The sequence below is a fragment of the Pieris brassicae genome, chromosome 7 (assembly GCF_905147105.1).
Source record: "Pieris brassicae chromosome 7, ilPieBrab1.1, whole genome shotgun sequence".
Taxonomy (NCBI): Eukaryota; Metazoa; Arthropoda; class Insecta; order Lepidoptera; family Pieridae; genus Pieris; species Pieris brassicae.
In genome coordinates this window covers 20,959,148-20,977,838 of record NC_059671.1, presented here as the reverse complement: position 1 = coordinate 20,977,838, position 18,691 = coordinate 20,959,148, and the positions used below count along the sequence as shown (strand labels likewise).

Genomic DNA, 18,691 nt, shown 5'->3' with positions numbered 1-18,691 from the left:
ATATATTGTTCTTATTAAAAGGTCAAAACGATACTTTCAGAATAAAATTCTACTAAAAATAATTAAACGTGTTTAGAACGTAATGCTTTAAAGTTGTTGTTTATGGTACAAAATCGAGATAGAATAGGAGAATAAATTCCAATATCATTGTATTTTTTACCCATTGCCCAAGAAACCTTAGAAATGCGTCTACGCAGCCTTTTCGTTCCCGTGACCTTAATGCAACTATTCCGTTCTCCATACGTATGACCTGCATTTGTCTCACTCTAACCAAGATGTGACCTTATATATTCATCTCACCTCACGCATCTTAAGTTACTTTACACCGTTACTTTTACCCGTGCAAAAGGCGCTATCTGCAATAAAATTAAGTAAAGCTGACAAGTAGTATCTATCTCTTTTTAACATACAAACAAAATATTTGCGTGTAAAAGAGATGTCTATATCAAAACAGTCTGAACCGGTAGTGCAAGTTTTTGACAGTTTTAAAACAGTCGTGTCTTGGCAAGATAAAAGATGTGTTGTTATAACTATTATTTTTTATTAACGCTATAAATATATTAAAAATGTGTTACAAGTGATATTACTAATACAGTGTTTATATTTTGGATTTTTTTAAATACCGTTAATATACAAAATTAAAGGTAAGTCGAATTTTATTAGTCATCAAGGATCTTTCGTAATTTCAAATGAAAAATGTGGTTCTGACATATATATAAAGCTTTAAACAGAACTTATTGCATTAAATTATACTAATCTTATTTAACATTATTGGTCATATATTTTGGACATTTAACATTTTCGTAGAATTGAGAATACCAATAAAAACGAAAATATTTTTGTTAAGTTGTAGGTCATACAATATGTTCTAAAATGGGGGAATTAAGTAATCCATCACTATGAAGCAATCATAAGCGTACTTTTTACTATAAAACTTATCAAATATTTTAAATGTAGTTTCTGTTAGTAGGTATAATCCGTATCCGAAAGGGTTCGGGAAAACAATTCTTCTATGTCCAGTATACCTGATATATAAAGGGTTAATAGTCCTTAAAAATCAACTTAATATAGACCAGGCCCTATAAGAGTAACACAGTACGTCTATGTTTTAGACGTACATTTCATTATTAGGCATTTTTATCAGAAACACGATCCAACAATTGCTAAATCAGTAATCAAAGTTATGTAGAAATAAGTCACGTAACACGCTTACAAAAACTATTGTTTATCATTTTGTATCATAACTTATAGCGTCTAATTAGATTCTCACGGCACTTCCCACAGTGCATTGACTTGTATCGGTTGAACCCTACTTCCTAAGATTCATAAGTTTTTTTTCGTTTCCGATATACTTTTTCGAATCTCCAACGCTATATAACGCCAATATAAACCAATTATATCAACTATGAAAAGTCCTAATTTTAATAGAATATCAACGACAAGAATCCTTAGTTCTTGGGGTTGATTCGGATCAGTGGTAGGATAATTGCGGAAAACACGGGGAATTTACGGACGAAGTCTAGGGGTATATAGGACCTTTTGCTACTCATAGAATCAAGCAGTTCTCACTAAACAACAGGCTGTCGATATAGTGACCCTCAGCACTTATGCCTATAGCTAGAGATGGGGGGTTTGCATGCAAACTAAATTAAAAACAATAACTAGCAGAATTATTGAGAGGTCCGGTGGATAATATAAAAATTAATAACCCCAATTTCGCACCAATGTACTCGTACAATGAACTGCATCGTCTTCAAAGTAAAACAATTACAAAAACGAGATTTGGCGGGAAACTAAAACTTTAGTATGTCAAAATTCTTTACGTTTTTGTTTGGCGGAAGTCACATTTATCTACATTCTAAATGTCACGATTAGCATTAAGTACCTGTCATGAGTATAATGCTTAGGACCCAAAAATTATCGTAGATATGTCAGTCAAGGCTGACTTCTCACGTTCTCACACAAAGAAATTCTTTGTTTATGGAAATAATAGCGGTGTTTCCTTGACTAGAATTATCATAGTTTTTGGCATTATATCCTTTTTAATAACGAAAGCTTCCGACCGCTTAGCACACGTATTGGTAGTTGGTACAAAAGAAAAAAACACTGGTGGTCAATGTGGCAGCGATTATTATAAAAAAAGTATTGCTTTACTTATTTATTTATGGGTAATCTTACAGCTATACATATCCATATTATAAACAACATTTAGATTATATACAAAGCCGATACAGATTACATATATACGAAACACTTAGTTAATAAAAATAGTGAATATTATATTATTAGTTTTACGGTACATAAGCACTTATTTTTATATTATTATGTTATATAATTATACTTTCTCAAAACCTGCAATAAAATTTTGAAGTGCGTTTCACTGTAATTAAACACGAGCCTCGATTAGATAATTAATTAAAAATTACGTTTTCAAGTTCATTATTTAGATAATTAATCATTAGCGGCTATTTATTAATTAATTTATGTGTACCTGAGTCACAGTAGAGTACTTTTTTTATATCCTTTTTTAGTGTAGTCCCTTTTTGTTTACATAGGTTTTAATTGAATCGCTTATTATCACCTTATCTAATTTAATTATATTTTTTCTCATACTGGTTGACTTGAAGAGTTCGCTTGAAATGCATAAGGCCGCCAGTTGCCCTCCTTTTTAATTGTACTGCATTACTGTATACTTGCACGAAGTCTTAATAAATGTATATTAACTTTCATTTCATTTATACAATAACACAATTCAATGTTTTTTTATATTTAAATTGCAGCCATATTCGTTTAGTTTTTAGACACGTTTTTTAGACACGTAAACTTTACATTAAACTCATTAAAATTATTCGTGTTTGAACCATTGACCTATGTCTACGTCTGTTTCATTGTATTGTTAATTCGTCTAGCTGTAATTAAAAAAAAAACAATGGCGCTACCACCTTTTTAGGTCTGGGCCTCATATTTCTGTATGTGTTTCATGATAGTTTGTTAATCGAATAGGCAAGTAGTTTCCTTACGATGTTTTCCTTCACCGTTCGAGCTAATGTTAAATACGCACATAGAAAGACAGTCCATTGGTGCACAGCTGGTATTGAACCTACGGCCTCAGGGATGAGAGTCGCTCGCTGAAGGCACTAGGCCAACACTGTTCCTTCTGTAATTAGTGTATCAATAAAATAATTGTTTCATCAGGAACCTATGTATCATTATTTACCTAAGAAAAACAGGTCTGGGCCTCAGATTTATCAATTTATGATAACTTGTCAAACTAATAGGCGAGTATATGACACACCGCTGTCGGCTTGTTGGGTCTAAGGCAAGCCGGTTTCCTTACGATGTTTTCCGTCAGCGTTCGAGCGAGCGTTAGAACCGCACATAGACAGAAAGGTCATTTATGCACAGTTGGGTATCGAACCTACGACCTCCAGGATGTAGGTCTCACGCTGTAGCAATTAGGCCAATACTGATCATGTACCTAAAGAATATATTAATTTTCCAGATGGCGGAAATAATTTTCCAAAGACGAAAACCAGCAACACTATTCAGTGAGCCGGCGCCACTCCTAATACTATTATTATTAAGTGTTCTCTGTCGAGCACAGGTTGTTAATCGTGCCCCACATTTCGTGCCCCAGACGGGGGACATGTCACAGTTTAGTGTATCCGAAGACACCGCTGTTGGGACTCCGGTATATCAGCTAAAAGGTATAACCTGAATAGACAAATATGTATACATTTATATAATAGGTACTAGCGGACCCGACAGACGTTGTCCTGTCTTAACTAAGAATATTGACTACTAATATAATAACTCTGATCAAAGCATTTGTTTTGAACGATAGTCAATTTCCTTACGTCCTCTTTGACGATATTTGCTGCACGCATTCTGGCAATGTTATGTCAAACGCCATAAGGTTATATCAAAAAAGGTTGCAAAGTAAAAGCACTGTAAAAAAAAATTGTTATCGTAACAAAAGTCATGATTACTTAATATGGTGGCTAAGTATTCTTATATTTTTCAATTTTCCGCGCACTTTTCTTATTTTTATTCTTTCATAAGAACCTTCTCATTTGTAAAAATATAGATTAAACAAGTAAGTATTTCCGAACTCCCTCATGAAAAAAAGCCAACCAATTGTAAAAAGGCCGCCATTATGAGTCCATGGGCGGCCCTTTCCATAAAAAACAAGTAAGCTAATTAATTATATTAAGTTCACGTGGTAATAGCCAATTATGAAAAACAATAAAAAAGCTCACCATTCCTGTAATCTGTTTCTAGGTATTGATCCAGAGAATAGCCAACTGCGGTATTCCATTTCTGGACAATACTTTAGCGTGGACCCGGTTACTGGGGTGGTCACGTTAGCCAAGGGACTGGATACAGAGGATCAGGCATCTCTCGAAGTTGTTATTAGTATAACAGGTAAAAATATATCACAATAGCCTCTATTCTTCCCGTAAAATGGATCAAGTCTTATTTATTTATGAGTAATCTGACAGCCGTGTGTCAAAGATCGATGGAACGATGTATGATAGGGAAGAAAAGAATATACAAAATAAAGAATATAGATTTAGCTTTAAGAAAAACAACTAAGTTAACAGTTGTTACAATAAAATAAATAAACTAAAGGAGGATAAGTGGGCGGGGCACATGGAGCATGTACTAAACTGGTAGCCAAGGTACAGCAAACGAAAGTGAGGAAGACAACTGATGGTTATGGATGGAGTAAAGTGGATTGACCAAATTAAATAAACATCAGGTGATACATGGCAGAGCGTTGCATGAGGAATGGCAGGACTTAGAAGAGGCCTTTGCCAAAAATGGACACATATATACTCTAAAAGAAGATTGAAGAACGATATATTAATCTGACAGCCGCATACAAACATAATATAAAAGAAAACACTTAGACAATATACAAAGCCAAAACAGATTTGTTAAACAAAATATACGAAACAGAAAAGTTGACTCGAAAATAGATTTTTAAAAAACTAAAATTAAGCAATCCAACGTCTATTAAACATTTATATACTCCTGGGGCATTTCACGTCATGCTGAGAACGAAAGTGAGGTCATCAAATCATCTCTTCAGTCTTCATAAATGGTTAAAAAAAATGTTCATCAAAAAAACTATCTTAATCTTCTAAATGTCTACATTATCATAAATTGTACGTAGCTAAACCCCGATAAACCGGTCTAGAAAATTCTAGAACTACAAAGCAACATTTCGCATGAACGAACCCTCATATCAAAACCAAGCCTCCGATCTCCCTAAACTGATTGATTTCCTTATATTTTGACAGACGAAGGTGTATCGGATACCGAACCTAACACCGTATCACTTCGCCGCGTTATACCAGTTCGAGATGTCAACGACAATCCTCCAGTCTTCCATAACAGGCCATACATCGTCAATATAAGTGAAGCTACGAGTGTAGGAAATGAAATTGAGGTAGGAATTAATAGAATAAAAAAATAAATCACCCCCCAAACACACTAACGTACACACTCTCACGTTCACACTCTCACGTTCACACTCTCACGTTCACACTCTCACGTTCACACCACCATACAATAAGTATGGTAAGTTAAGTGTATAATAATAAAAAATACTAAACTAATTTTGTTTAATTGCAAAGAAAGTGCATAATAAGATCGATTGTAAATATGCTCCCAATCAGCCATATATAAATAGGCATAATATGAACATTAACATAATGTCATAACAATTTAGTTAGAACTGGTGTCAAACTTATGGTATAAATATTCGCCGATGCTATATATAATCCTTCCCCTTGAAAGCAAACGGCACAGTGTTTCCAGATGGTCTTGACGACGTACCCCTAGACTAATTTCATTTCCCCCCAGAAATCCCCTAACCCTCACCTGATGCGATTGTTGGGAAATGATTATGCCAAGTATATGTAATAGAAAATGGATTGACGGCTTCAACGGTTTTTATGATTGCGACCATTTTTACTATGTGTTCGTACTACAATTTGGATCCAAAATCAGGAACGTTATATATAATAGCAAAAAAACTATTTGGTGTGTTTTTAAAATTTCCCCTAAAAAAACCCCAAATATTCTTTCCCCCTACTGCCCCTAACACGCTTAAGAAACCCCTTAACTCTAGGGGGATCTCCTCTGATCTGGCAACACTGAAACGGCAGTGATCTATAACTTCTAGGAAGGTGATTAAATTGTTTAATAGCCATGGCGTAACAATTTGAACTTTGTAAATGTTTGCATAATTTTGTATATATTATGTATTCCATCTTTAGGATAATATTGTTTTTTTTAATATATATATTATAATTAAAATAAATAAGTAAGAATAACTGATAATTTCTACTAAACAGTTGAAAGCGTTGCTTGATTGCCCATGAACTAAACCCATGGCCACTATTGGCAATGCCTCTAATACTACTAATCTACCCAAGGGTGACTTTTTCATGATTGTTATTAATTCTTACGTTATCATTTATTTTTTATAATTAATTTAATTTAATTCATACGTTACTTCCCTTAATTGTTGTGAGTTCTTTCCATAACCTTGCTACGTCAAATTGGTCGTATCTCAAAGCAATTTCCACCATTGAAATTGATGGAAATGCCGTTCATCCGTTCCAGCACCCAAAACACCGCCTCAGTTGTTTTTGTTAAGTGTTTTTAATAAGACAATGATTTCACGCTTTAATTCAATAGGTATCATCTTCGGACCTTCGGACTTGGATTTAAAAAAATGTGATAATGTTTTGTAAATGCAAAAATTCTGCGAAAACGGAAACACGCACACAGACTGACACTGTTTCAGTTGGTGTCGTGTGAAGCGGTGTATGTCAAATCTTAAAATATTTCTCGTATATGGTGGTAAACTAAATAAACAAATCTTTAATATATTTCAAGAATCTAGCAATCAAAAAAACAAAACAAACCATACCGGAAAACAATAATAACAATACCACGTAGTATTGTCTTTGGTTAACATAGCTTTTACACATTAAAACACAACAATTATTTTAACCGGCTTAAAGCTATTTGTATTATTATAAGACAAGACAAACAATCCGCAAAAATAGAGGACACCGTGAGTCATTTCTGCAAAAACTTTCATCTTTTAGTCGATATCAACTCCGGGGAAATAAATACAGATAACACAACTTTCTCTACAGCTGTCATACTTTTGACATTCAACACCTTTTGTCTTCAGTCGCCGTGACCATGCACGCTGTAAAGCACGCGAAACGTCGGAAATTTAAAATTATGTAAATAATTATAAGTTTATAATAATTCTAATAGCTTTAATTCGGTTAAAAAAATGTTTTGTTTCAATTACTACGTCATAACAAAATACTGGTCAATCCGGCTGGTCCGTTAGGAATGCGACTTATGAAAGACGAAGATCAGGACAATAATGAAAATAAAAATGGCGTTCAACGTCACAATTAAAATTATGCACTTTCAACGTAAAATCACATCTAAAACAAGACATTTAGATCTGAATAAATCGGAAAAATATGGAGGAGGCTATACGACTACAAAAAAAAACTTAATTTTTTTTATAACACACACTAACACAAAAATTAAGAAATGTTAACTAACCAATTTCATTAATGAAGCTCTTATAATAATGATTTCGAGGTATCTATCTATATAATTACTATAATCTGTTGCGATAAAATCACCATTTTGTTTAATTATCTGCACGAAATTGTTAAATATTTTGTGATTGGAGTATTTTTAAGTATTATTTATCTGAGAAAAATGAAAAAGTTTTCTATAACTGTTACAGGTATCTCCTAAAATATTGGTGACTGATTTGGATCAAGATGAAAACGCAAAGATCCTTGTGACTTGTTCTATTAAGGAGCGAAGAAGTGATTTCGAAGCGTGCTCAACGTTTCGTATCGTCACTGATATGGTAACATTATTTATTTATTACTATAGTAATCAATCATATCATAGTTCGGTTTGGATGTGTTGATCATTAACAAAACGACCTGAAGATTGAAGTATTTTAATTTAAAAATAATGTTTAGAACATAACCAATGTAACTTTTTTAAATCTTCTGTGTAAATTGAATAAACCATTTACAAGTTAATACATAATTTCATATTTAAAGTGTATTTATCCGTATGTACCTTACTTTAAATATCATTCCAATTGGAAAACACAGAAAAGAGCATACAATTTATGGGATTTACAGGACTCCTGTTCCAGGATAATGTCAAGAGGCATTATCATTTAAAATCAAATGAGACGCGTTTGCCTGGTGTTCAATTAAAAAAAAATACTAAAAAGTTATTTGCGAAAATAAGAAGTGATTATTTGGATTAGTACATTATATACATACTTATATAAATTAACATGCCAAATGGAACATATTACAGATATCGCCGAATGATTATCAAGTTCGGATTTTCGTTGCAAAGCCGCTAGACTTCGAGAGTCGTTCGGCGTACGTCATCAGCTTAGAGGCCAAGGACCAATCGGCGCGGCCCCTGCGGGCGACCGCCACCGTGTCGGTCGGCGTAAAGGATGTTCAAGATCAGCCTCCGGTCTTTCTTAACGCACCCTACTCGCCTACAGTCGCTGAGAACACTCCACCGGTAAGGCTCTAAAACTACGTATTGAAAACATTAGTTAAGTTCGCTATCTTGATAGATGTGCGCGGGCGTGTACGCTAGTGAGAATAGTTCGTACGTGTTAAATGTAAGAACGCGTGAAGTGATTACGAGTAAGAAAATTGACTTATGAATGAAAGAAATGAATAAAAACTATTATACGCAATAGGAATCCCTTATGTGTGTAGTAATGTGAGTCTCTTTCTGTTGACATGTTAACCGTACATCACATAATAATTTCTACATAACACTTAACACTTACATTTTATAATTAAACCGTTGTTGTACGATAAGAATATGTCGTGTCAGCATAGGACAGGCAACATCTCCTTGCTTAATTTTGTTAGGTTACATTGGGATTTACTGGAATCTATCCCCCCCCCCGCTCTCCCTCTTACATTAACGCATAATTTTTAGTAGGAATCCTCGAAAATGCATTTCGTTTTCAAGCATATACAATGTGTGGGTAATTATGTAAATAATTACTGTTGACGTAATCACCGAATAAGAAAATCAATGACTATAGGGGGGGGGGGGGACTGTCCGGAGAGAGCTGTGTTGGCCTAGTGGCTTCAGTGTGCGACTCTCATCCCTGAGGACGTAGGTTCGATCCTGGGCTGTGCACCAATGGATTTTGCTTTCTATGTGCGCATTAAATATTAGCTCGAACGGTGAAGGAAAACGTCGTGAGGAAACCGGCTTACCTTAGACCCAAAAAGTCGACGTCGTGCGTCAGACACCGAAGGCTGATCACCTACTTGCCTATTAGATTGACAAATTATCATGAAACATATACATAAATCTGAGTCGCAGACCTAAAAAGGTTGTAGCGCCATTGATTTATATGTTATAGGGGGGGACTATAGTGCTTACGTAATACTTGAACGACCCCTTAAGTTTTGGATCGATAGTGAATATTTTGTTTTCATGAAAGTGGTTAAAATGATCTAGTTAAGTGCGTTTTGTCGTCCGGCTTTCTTTTCATAATATTTTCTACATAGAAGAGATATACCTAAAAAACTTTTGAATTAACTTGACTCACGAAATTGATGTACCTATACATCTACCTGTCATGATGACAACAAAGAAAAATACTAATTATAACTTAACGCACCAATAACTCGCGACATCCAAGAGTTAGACGCACATCGAGTCAACATCACACGACACTTTGACAGATGTCAAAAATCCAATCAACAATGACATCTTAATGATTGCCATTTCAAGAAATTAGTACTGGTCTAAGATCCGGCTGCAGGATAAGTGCGTTCATCGGTTGTTTGCTTAAAACCAATTTATTATGGATATTTATAATTAAAATAATGTATATCTACCAAGAGAGTCCAAGGCAAGGCAAGTCTAACCAAGGCCAATAAAACGGCTGCCCAGGCGGCAGACGCTATCCTCTTCTGACAAATGATGTTATGTGTTAACTGTCTTTCCCTCTACCTTAAATATTTATCATCTCTAACAGCAGGTAACCCTCATTTGCGGCCAGATTTAACTAGGCACCCATTTATGATAATTTATAAAAAAATGTGTGTGTGTGTCAGCTACGACGCACGATTGGAGTTTACTCCTTACGAACGATAATTATGATATATATCGAATAGAAAAAAAGGGTAAATGAACGCATCTGCTAAAATGATAAGAGAAACAAACATATATCTGTAATTATTCGGATTATTTATATTACTTCAATAAAGCGTATTACATAAAGTATGTTACAAAACAATATAAATAATAATAACAATAACAATTGTGTTCAATTGATACAAATCCAATTTTACAGAGAGAATGAGTTCAATCCTACAGATATATATATGTTTGTCTCTTTCTACGTAACGCCTCAACTTTTCGTGTTACACTTGATTTTACTCCTCATAAAATTTCCGTACCGGGCCTTATAACTCAAATCGTTTCTTGAGGAGTAAACTCCAATAATAATAATAACAATAATAATTGTGTTCAATTTATACAAATCCAATTTTAGAGAGAGAATGAGTTCAATCCTACAGATATATATATATGTTTGTCTCTTTCTACGTAACGCCTCAACTTTTCGTGTTACACTTGATTTTACTCCTCATAAAATTTCCGTACCGGGCCTTATAACTCAAATCGTTTCTTGAGGAGTAAACTCCAATAATAATAATAACAATAATAATTGTGTTCAATTTATACAAATCCAATTTTAGAGAGAGAATGAGTTCAATCCTACAGATATATATATATGTTTGTCTCTTTCTACGTAACGCCTCAACTTTTCGTGTTACACTTGATTTTACTCCTCATAAAATTTCCGTACCGGGCCTTATAACTCAAATCGTTTCTTGAGGAGTAAACTCCAATAATAATAATAACAATAATAATTGTGTTCAATTTATACAAATCCAATTTTAGAGAGAGAATGAGTTCAATCCTACAGATATATATATATGTTTGTCTCTTTCTACGTAACGCCTCAACTTTTCGTGTTACACTTGATTTTACTCCTCATAAAATTTCCGTACCGGGCCTTATAACTCAAATCGTTTCTTGAGGAGTAAACTCCAATAATAATAATAACAATAATAATTGTGTTCAATTTATACAAATCCAATTTTAGAGAGAGAATGAGTTCAATCCTACAGATATATATATATGTTTGTCTCTTTCTACGTAACGCCTCAACTTTTCGTGTTACACTTGATTTTACTCCTCATAAAATTTCCGTACCGGGCCTTATAACTCAAATCGTTTCTTGAGGAGTAAACTCCAAAAATTGCTTCAAAATGATATATAATGAATAAATGTACGTTGTGAGCGTATAAATGTATCGAAATCATACCCGATTACACCTGGCTACGAAGAAGTTCAGCCAGGTGATCAATGGTACCCGTGATTTTTTAAGATCTTTATGTAAATTACCGTGATGTAGATGATATTTTACATAACAAGTGAACGAAATGTTTTCCCAAAAATCAATTCAAAATAATTTCATTAAAAAAATTAGCCGCCAAATTTTGATAGGCAACTTGGTAGATTCATTATTCATTTACATAATTTTAAATTTTTCTGACGTTTCGCGTGCTTTTTACAGCGTGCGTGGTCACGGTGACTGAAGGCAAAAGCTGTCGAATGTCAAAAAGTATCACTGCTATCGAGAAAGTTATATTATCTGTATTTATTTTAGTTTATAAAGGTATATAATTTAAATATGTTAAAGCTATGTTAATAAAAGACAATACTATATACATTCTCTTAATTATAAAAATGTGGCTTTTAGCAAATAACCGATGACTGCACTGATGCTGCAGTCGGATCTCGTACTATAGCGTACTATACAAGGCGAGGATTTTTATTTTATTGGTCTAACTTTATATTATTTTCTAGATGAATACTACTTGACTTTAAATCTTACGGTATCACAAGCTATATTATGCAATTAACTTTTCGTTTTCAGGATACAAGCATATTGGAAATAATTGCCAAAGATGGCGATACGGCAAATCAACGCCCAGTTTTATTGACCCTCGAGGGGGACTCGCAAATGTATTTTAAGTTACTGCCAGAAAGACCTATCGGAAAAGCCACCCTGGTCACTACGGATAACCCTATCGACAGGGAAAGTGACGTTGTTGTACAAAATGGCGGAGTTTATACATTTAATATTAAGGTATGGCATTTAGTTTCCGTTGGAGTAGACCATCTTGGGTTGATTGAAGTTGGCGCCTGGTTTCCTTGCTTAACGAATAATTATCGCAATTAAGAATATTGAGTTAAAATCTAAATACATTATTTATCGTATAGCTTTTAAAAATATCACACACTATGTATTTTTTTTTTTTCAGGCCACAGAACTCATTAATAACGAGGTGCCATCGGACTTTACAGTCATACCAATTACCGTCATAGTTACCGATGTCGATGACCATCCTCCGGAATTCAATAGAAAGGTTTTCGATATATCCATCCCGGAAAACATAGAAAACGGGAGCCCCATCCCCGGACTGTCGGTTTACGTCGAGGATGTGGACTTGGGCCAAAATAGCAAATACGATTTGAGGCTTCGGAACGTGAAAAATTCCGAGGATGTGTTCGCGCTGAGCGCGGACCGCGGAGAAGGCAGGACTCCGATAAGCGTCAAAGTCAAAGACGCCTCCGAGCTCGACTACGACGTGGAAGACGAGGACAGAAGACTGTTCAGTTTCGATATCGTTGCGTCGCTCAACAGTGCGGAGCTGTCTTCGGCCAGGGTCAACGTGAAACTGCTAGACGTAAATGACAATTCACCGGTTTTTGAAGAGCAGCAATACAAGTTAAACGTTCTAGAAAACTCTCCGGTCGGAACTAAGATTGGCGATATAGAGGCGGCAGATAAAGATTATGGCATCTTCGGTGAGATAGAGTACACCTTGAGCGGGTTTGGATCGCATTATTTTAAGACTGATAAACACGAGGGTGGGTTGTTCGTTGCGCGTGAGTTGGATTATGAGTTACAGAAAAGTTATAGTCTGACACTTTTTGCAAAAGATGGCGGCGGCAAAGGAGCGTCAACTAGTGTTTTTATAGAAGTTTTAGACGTAAATGACAATGCGCCAGTGTTTGAGGCGGCGGAATACAGCCGCACAATACGTGACGGTGCTACCACTTTTGAACCCCAACTAGTTATTCGAGTTAGTATTTTTTTTTAAAATATTTATTAAAGAAATACATACGTCACAGTAAAGTAGTTAAATCAGAGAGTCGATTGAATCTCTAGACAGTTGATTAAATGTCGATACTCAATCAAGTCGCTAGCACTTTGACTCAAATAAAGCAGCGTCGAAAACGTTTAACTATCTGTCTGACCGAAGGCCAGCGAGTTGGTTGACAATGTGAACAAGATTCACTGGGAGCTTGGAAATTCTTGCTTTTTTGCTTTATTGTAAATGCTGAGGTTAGGTTAGTCTCGTTGCCTAGCAACGTTTAGGAAGCTCGTTAAACGTTTCGTTCACTCACTTGTCTGACGTAACTTTAGCGACTTGATTGAATATCGACATTTAATTAACTGTCTAGAGATTCAATTAACTCTCTGATTTAACTACTTTACAGCGACACATGCATGATTATGTCGAGAAAAATAAAATAAAGTTTCAGTAGCGATATTGTGTAAGTTTTAAAACTCATAACATACAGAACATATAAATATGTCAATAGTTCGAGCATGCAGTTGGCGCAACGTCTTTGATAACGGATATTTGTGCAACAGATTGTTTCTGCTCCTTTGTATTGCATCCCATAGGTACAAAGAAACTTATTTCTCGGAGTACACTTAAGACTTTCAGTACGTAGTAGGCCAACTGTTTGTCCAGTTTATTGTACCCCACCATCCCTAAGACAAATAATTTTGGGTACATTAAAGGATTACTGGTACTTAGTACTATTAATTGCCGAATTACTTGAAGAGGTCGATTGGGTATGAGGGTGTGCAACTGTTTAATCAGGTGCCATCTTAAATTCGCAATATTGGCGTGTTTGACAGATTCAATCTAGTATATAGTAATAATTTTGTGATGAAAAATAAAGTTCTCTAAACATGAATTGCATATAAAAGAAAGAAAAAAACATTGATCACATTCCAGGCCTCGGATATAGATGGACCCACCCAAGGTGGAGGTCGAATACGGTACTCTCTGGAGTCTGACAACAGCATCACACACAAGGGACAGGTGTTCAGTATCGATGATGAGACGGGAGAATTGGAAATTGTTGATAAAGTGGAGACCATGGATACGCCCCGCGGACAGTATGAGTTGCTCGTCAGGGCCACCGATTACGGTAACTTAACTCTTAAACGACTACTGGTTTCGTTCTGTTGTATCGTTGAGAATTAAAAAAAAAATATTTCAGGAACTCCACCTCTGTTCAACGAAACCCGCGTATACGTGCGAGTAGGCGTTCCCGGCAACCAACGTCCCACTTTCAAAGGAAACTACCATCACTACAAGTACACCGTCAACGAGAGGAACGACGTCAACGAGGACTTCACCTTCGACCTTAACCCCATGAATTACAAGGCCAACGTACGCGAAGACGCCAAGCCAGGAGATAACGTGACCGCGGTGGTGGCCAACGATCCAGACGGATTGGACGATTTGTTGACTTACCATATTTTGTCCGGCTCGAAGGATAATTTTGTCATAAATGAAAAGTAAGTCTTTTTAAACCAAATATTGTAACTGTTAATACTGTGTACAGTCCACCGCGTTTACCGTGGAGAGTGTTCTTAGGAGTCGTTCGTACCACCTGCAGCTTTCATCATCGGTCACAGTTTCATCTAGACGTCCGTCGTTCCACAACTGAGCGTTTTTGAGGCAGTTCTCGCCTCGCCCGACCACGATGTGGAACCAGCTCACTGAAGTATTTCCGAAGCAATTCGAATTCGGGTCCTTCAAGAAAGAAGCCTTTCATGGGTGTTAACCCATCATCAGGAGCCTCCAGCCCGTTTGTCTCCACTAACATTAAAAAAAGGAAATCCTCCCTATAACGCGGTAGACCCTGACCGAGCTATAGATAGTCCCGTTTAAACAACACAATTATACAGAAATAGAACTTGAGAAATCGTCGCGTTTTAGGGATTCCTGTATAATATGAGAGGATTCCGCATTTTTAAATTAAAACTTTTTCAGAACTGGAGTTATAACCGTGTCAAACGACGCAAACTTAGACCGCGACTTAAACGCCGACCGATACGAAATCATCGTATCGGCGGTGGACAGCGGTCGTCCAGCTCCCGAGACGGCCACCACCACCGTCTTCGTTCACATCAGCGACGTCAACGACAAAGCTCCCGTCTTCAACTCGACTCAAACCACGACATACATATCGGAAACGTTGCCGCTCAACAGCTCCGTGACGCGAATCACCGCTCACGACCCGGACGCGACCGCAAAACTGAAGTATTCCATACGGGAGCCGGTGAAGGCGTTTTCTAAAGCCGGAGTTCAGCTGAAACCCAACTCGAATTATGACTACGGAACCGTCTTCCGCATCGACGAAGATTCCGGCGAAATATTCGTCAACGGAAACCTGGATTACGGTCGGGCCTCCATCGTTATTCTGACGATCGAAGCGGTCGATGTCAACGCGGAGCTGAACAAAGAACAATTCGCCACGATCGAGCACACGATCTACGTCCAGCCGTACGCGGACGACAATCCTAAATTCATGAATCCCGGCTGGAGTAACTCGAATCCCTTGATTCATCACAGAACAAAGGAAGAACAACCGATAGGAAGTACCGTATTGGTTCTGATGGCCGAAGATCCTCTGACTGACTCCAAAGTGACAAATTTTAAAGTGGTCGACACGGATACCGGGCTGCTGCAAGTGGATCCTTTCAGTGGGCAAGTGGTTCTGACGAGGCATTTGGATTACGAGGAGTTGAAGAGTCCCAATTTGACGCTGACCGTGCGAGCGACCAGCAACGATGGAAGAAAGTACAGCACGGCTAAAGTCGTGATAGAAGTCACTAACATTAATGATAATGCGCCAGTTTTTGAAAAAGAGGTAAGTTTTCAATTCTATGAATGCTTTGCTTTGCCTTCAGTGACGTCGATCGGAACGGCTTCACGGGTAAATACGTCTTCCAGCTTTCTTCAAATCAAACATGAGATAAACGAAAACTTAATATTTTAAAGAAAAAAACATTTTTTTCTACTGATAATTGAATTCTCGTAACCATTATTCTCGCTTCCTGAATATTTCCTAACACCTTTGGTAAGGATAATGTATGTATTTCTGTAATAAATAAATAAATCTTCATAATTTGTGTCAGCTAAATCCCGAAACATTGGCGAATTACGCACATAATTCCTGTTCGTACGACATGGAACAATTCAAGCAAATATGGGTTCTACCCGCAATATATTTATTTTGTGTATCGTTTGCATTTAAGATATTTAACAATTAGGTTGATTGACCCATCTTTTTAACTAAATTTGTGCCTCTTTCCCAAGATCGCGTTTTGGCCAAAACTCACCTATATGCACATTGAGCATTCTGATATATGATATAGCTACCCACACATTTGAAATCGATTTTCCTTTAGTTTTAACATTTAATTTTTGTACATTTTCTTTTCGTGTATGTTATGTTCGCCAATGCCAAGATATCAATGTGTTTTCCGTACCTTCCAGTTACAATTTTCAAGCAAAACGCAATTAAAGATTTAACGTCTTCGTCAAATTTTATTTTGATTCTTTCAGTTGTACAAAGTGAGCGTATTGGAATCAATTAAGCATCCGGAAGGAGTGACCACGGTCGGAGCCGAGGATAAGGATGCTGTGTTGTCTGATATGGATAAGGAGCGTGGATATTCCGATGTCAGATATGCTCTGAAGGGAGAAAATACAGAATTGTTCGTTATCAATAATGTCACTGGAGTCTTACAGGTGAGTCTTTTATATCGGCTAAACTCGTTTTAATTCTTCCGTGGAAGTGGCGGAAAAGCATTGTTAAACGCCTAAAATATTTGTAAAATCTAAAATTTGAAAATAATGTTTTTTTATTGTAAAATCCAGGTTCACCATAACTGTCTTTAGAATAGCTTGTAACATATGTTGGAGAAATCAAATTTATGATTTTGCGGACAGAAATATGTATGAATTGACTGAGGATTTGTTTCTTTTGCATTAGTTATACAATAATGGTGTTACATCCGCCTCATGAGTCGGCACAACCTCTGTATAATTTCATGTAAATAATTTATTATTCAGATAAAGATAACGTCTGGATCCATAATAATTAACTTCTTCTATATTAACACGAGTCAAATGGGCAGGAGGCCATGTTGAATCATAAGCACCGCCCATGGACACTCAATGCCGGCGAGTGAGAATGCTGGCGAGTACATTGTAAGTCTTTTCTTGAAGGACGCTAATTCGAATAGGTTCGGAAATACTCCAGTAGGCAGCTGGTGCCACACAGTTGGACCAGTGACGTGGAGTTTCTCTAAACACAATATTACAGGTGGCACCGAACAAGTCGCTAGATCGTGAGCGTCAATCCGTCCTTCGGTTAGAGATAGAAGCCTTCGATTGTCCAGCTGGAGGATCCGAGCGACTCAAATCTACTGCAGTCATACTGTTGGATGTGCTGGATGTCGACGACAATTCTCCTGCTTTTGAAAAGGCCGTTTACACTGGTAAATAAAAACTTAGTTCTTGTAGCAAATTCAAAATAACTTTATTCAAAGATGTAACCAATGAAGAACAACAGAAAAGAGGTTAAATTAATTCCAAATTTACATTACAGAAGAACTGGCAACTCTCTGCCATCTTCTTTTTTATACGCCAAGTTTTGAGTCATACAAATTGTTTGAACTGGATCATTAAATATTCGTCAAATTTATAAAAAGCTTTATTGGAAGTGATAGTTTTTTTAATTAACTGTCTTGTCTAGGACATCATGAAACATTACAATCTAGCCTAACTTAAGACTAATAAGTAGTTTAGGTTAAACCTAATTTACTCAAAAGGTATATTTAACATTAAAGTTTCCAATAGCCCTTCTTTTAGCCTCTATTGAGGAGAAAAGACTCTTTTCTTGTGTACTATCTTTAGTCACTTATCACTGTTTGGCACTTATGATTAACACTTTTTTAATTTAAAAAAACAGTGGCTCTTAAACGGGTCCTAACATTATGATTTGTTTTGCGATCATTTTCTTTTTCTGTCAGTCAAGTAGGTTATCAGGCTTCTGCCTAACACACGCCCAGTGTTAAAAAAAACACATGTTTAACTTTCAAATGAATTGTCTATTTCTAACCAGGGGAAGCTGGAGTTTGGTACAGTTTAAACTTTCCAGCAGCTTTTGCGGTAATGTTGCAAATGCAAAATTACAGGATTTCGATTTTTTTTTTCACAATTTTACAGCGGTCGTTCCGGAAAATGTTCCCATCGGCATAAGTGTTGTAAAACTATTGGCACTGGACCCTGACGAAGGGCTCGGAGGAGAAATAAAGTATGACTTCCTGGATGAAGGGGAAGCCGATGGTTAGTTTTTTATTGGATTTATTGATATTTGGAAGTATCTT

General features: G+C 36.3%; 1 protein-coding gene across 1 annotated transcript in view; it reads left to right on the top strand.

Moving 5' to 3' along the window:
• The first annotated feature begins 508 nt into the window (after positions 1–508).
• Positions 509–18,691, top strand: part of LOC123711621 (cadherin-23) — a 30,159-nt gene continuing 11,976 nt past the window's right edge. Inside the window, exons 1-14 of the mRNA XM_045664251.1 lie at positions 509–644; positions 3,503–3,707; positions 4,282–4,425; positions 5,307–5,455; positions 7,799–7,927; positions 8,398–8,616; positions 12,077–12,289; positions 12,465–13,289; positions 14,238–14,433; positions 14,506–14,806; positions 15,285–16,164; positions 16,863–17,048; positions 17,626–17,800; positions 18,531–18,650. Of these exons, the coding sequence (XP_045520207.1) occupies positions 3,503–3,707; positions 4,282–4,425; positions 5,307–5,455; positions 7,799–7,927; positions 8,398–8,616; positions 12,077–12,289; positions 12,465–13,289; positions 14,238–14,433; positions 14,506–14,806; positions 15,285–16,164; positions 16,863–17,048; positions 17,626–17,800; positions 18,531–18,650 (3,742 nt within the window). The 5' untranslated portion in view covers positions 509–644. The remainder of the gene's footprint in view (positions 645–3,502; positions 3,708–4,281; positions 4,426–5,306; positions 5,456–7,798; positions 7,928–8,397; positions 8,617–12,076; positions 12,290–12,464; positions 13,290–14,237; positions 14,434–14,505; positions 14,807–15,284; positions 16,165–16,862; positions 17,049–17,625; positions 17,801–18,530; positions 18,651–18,691) is intronic.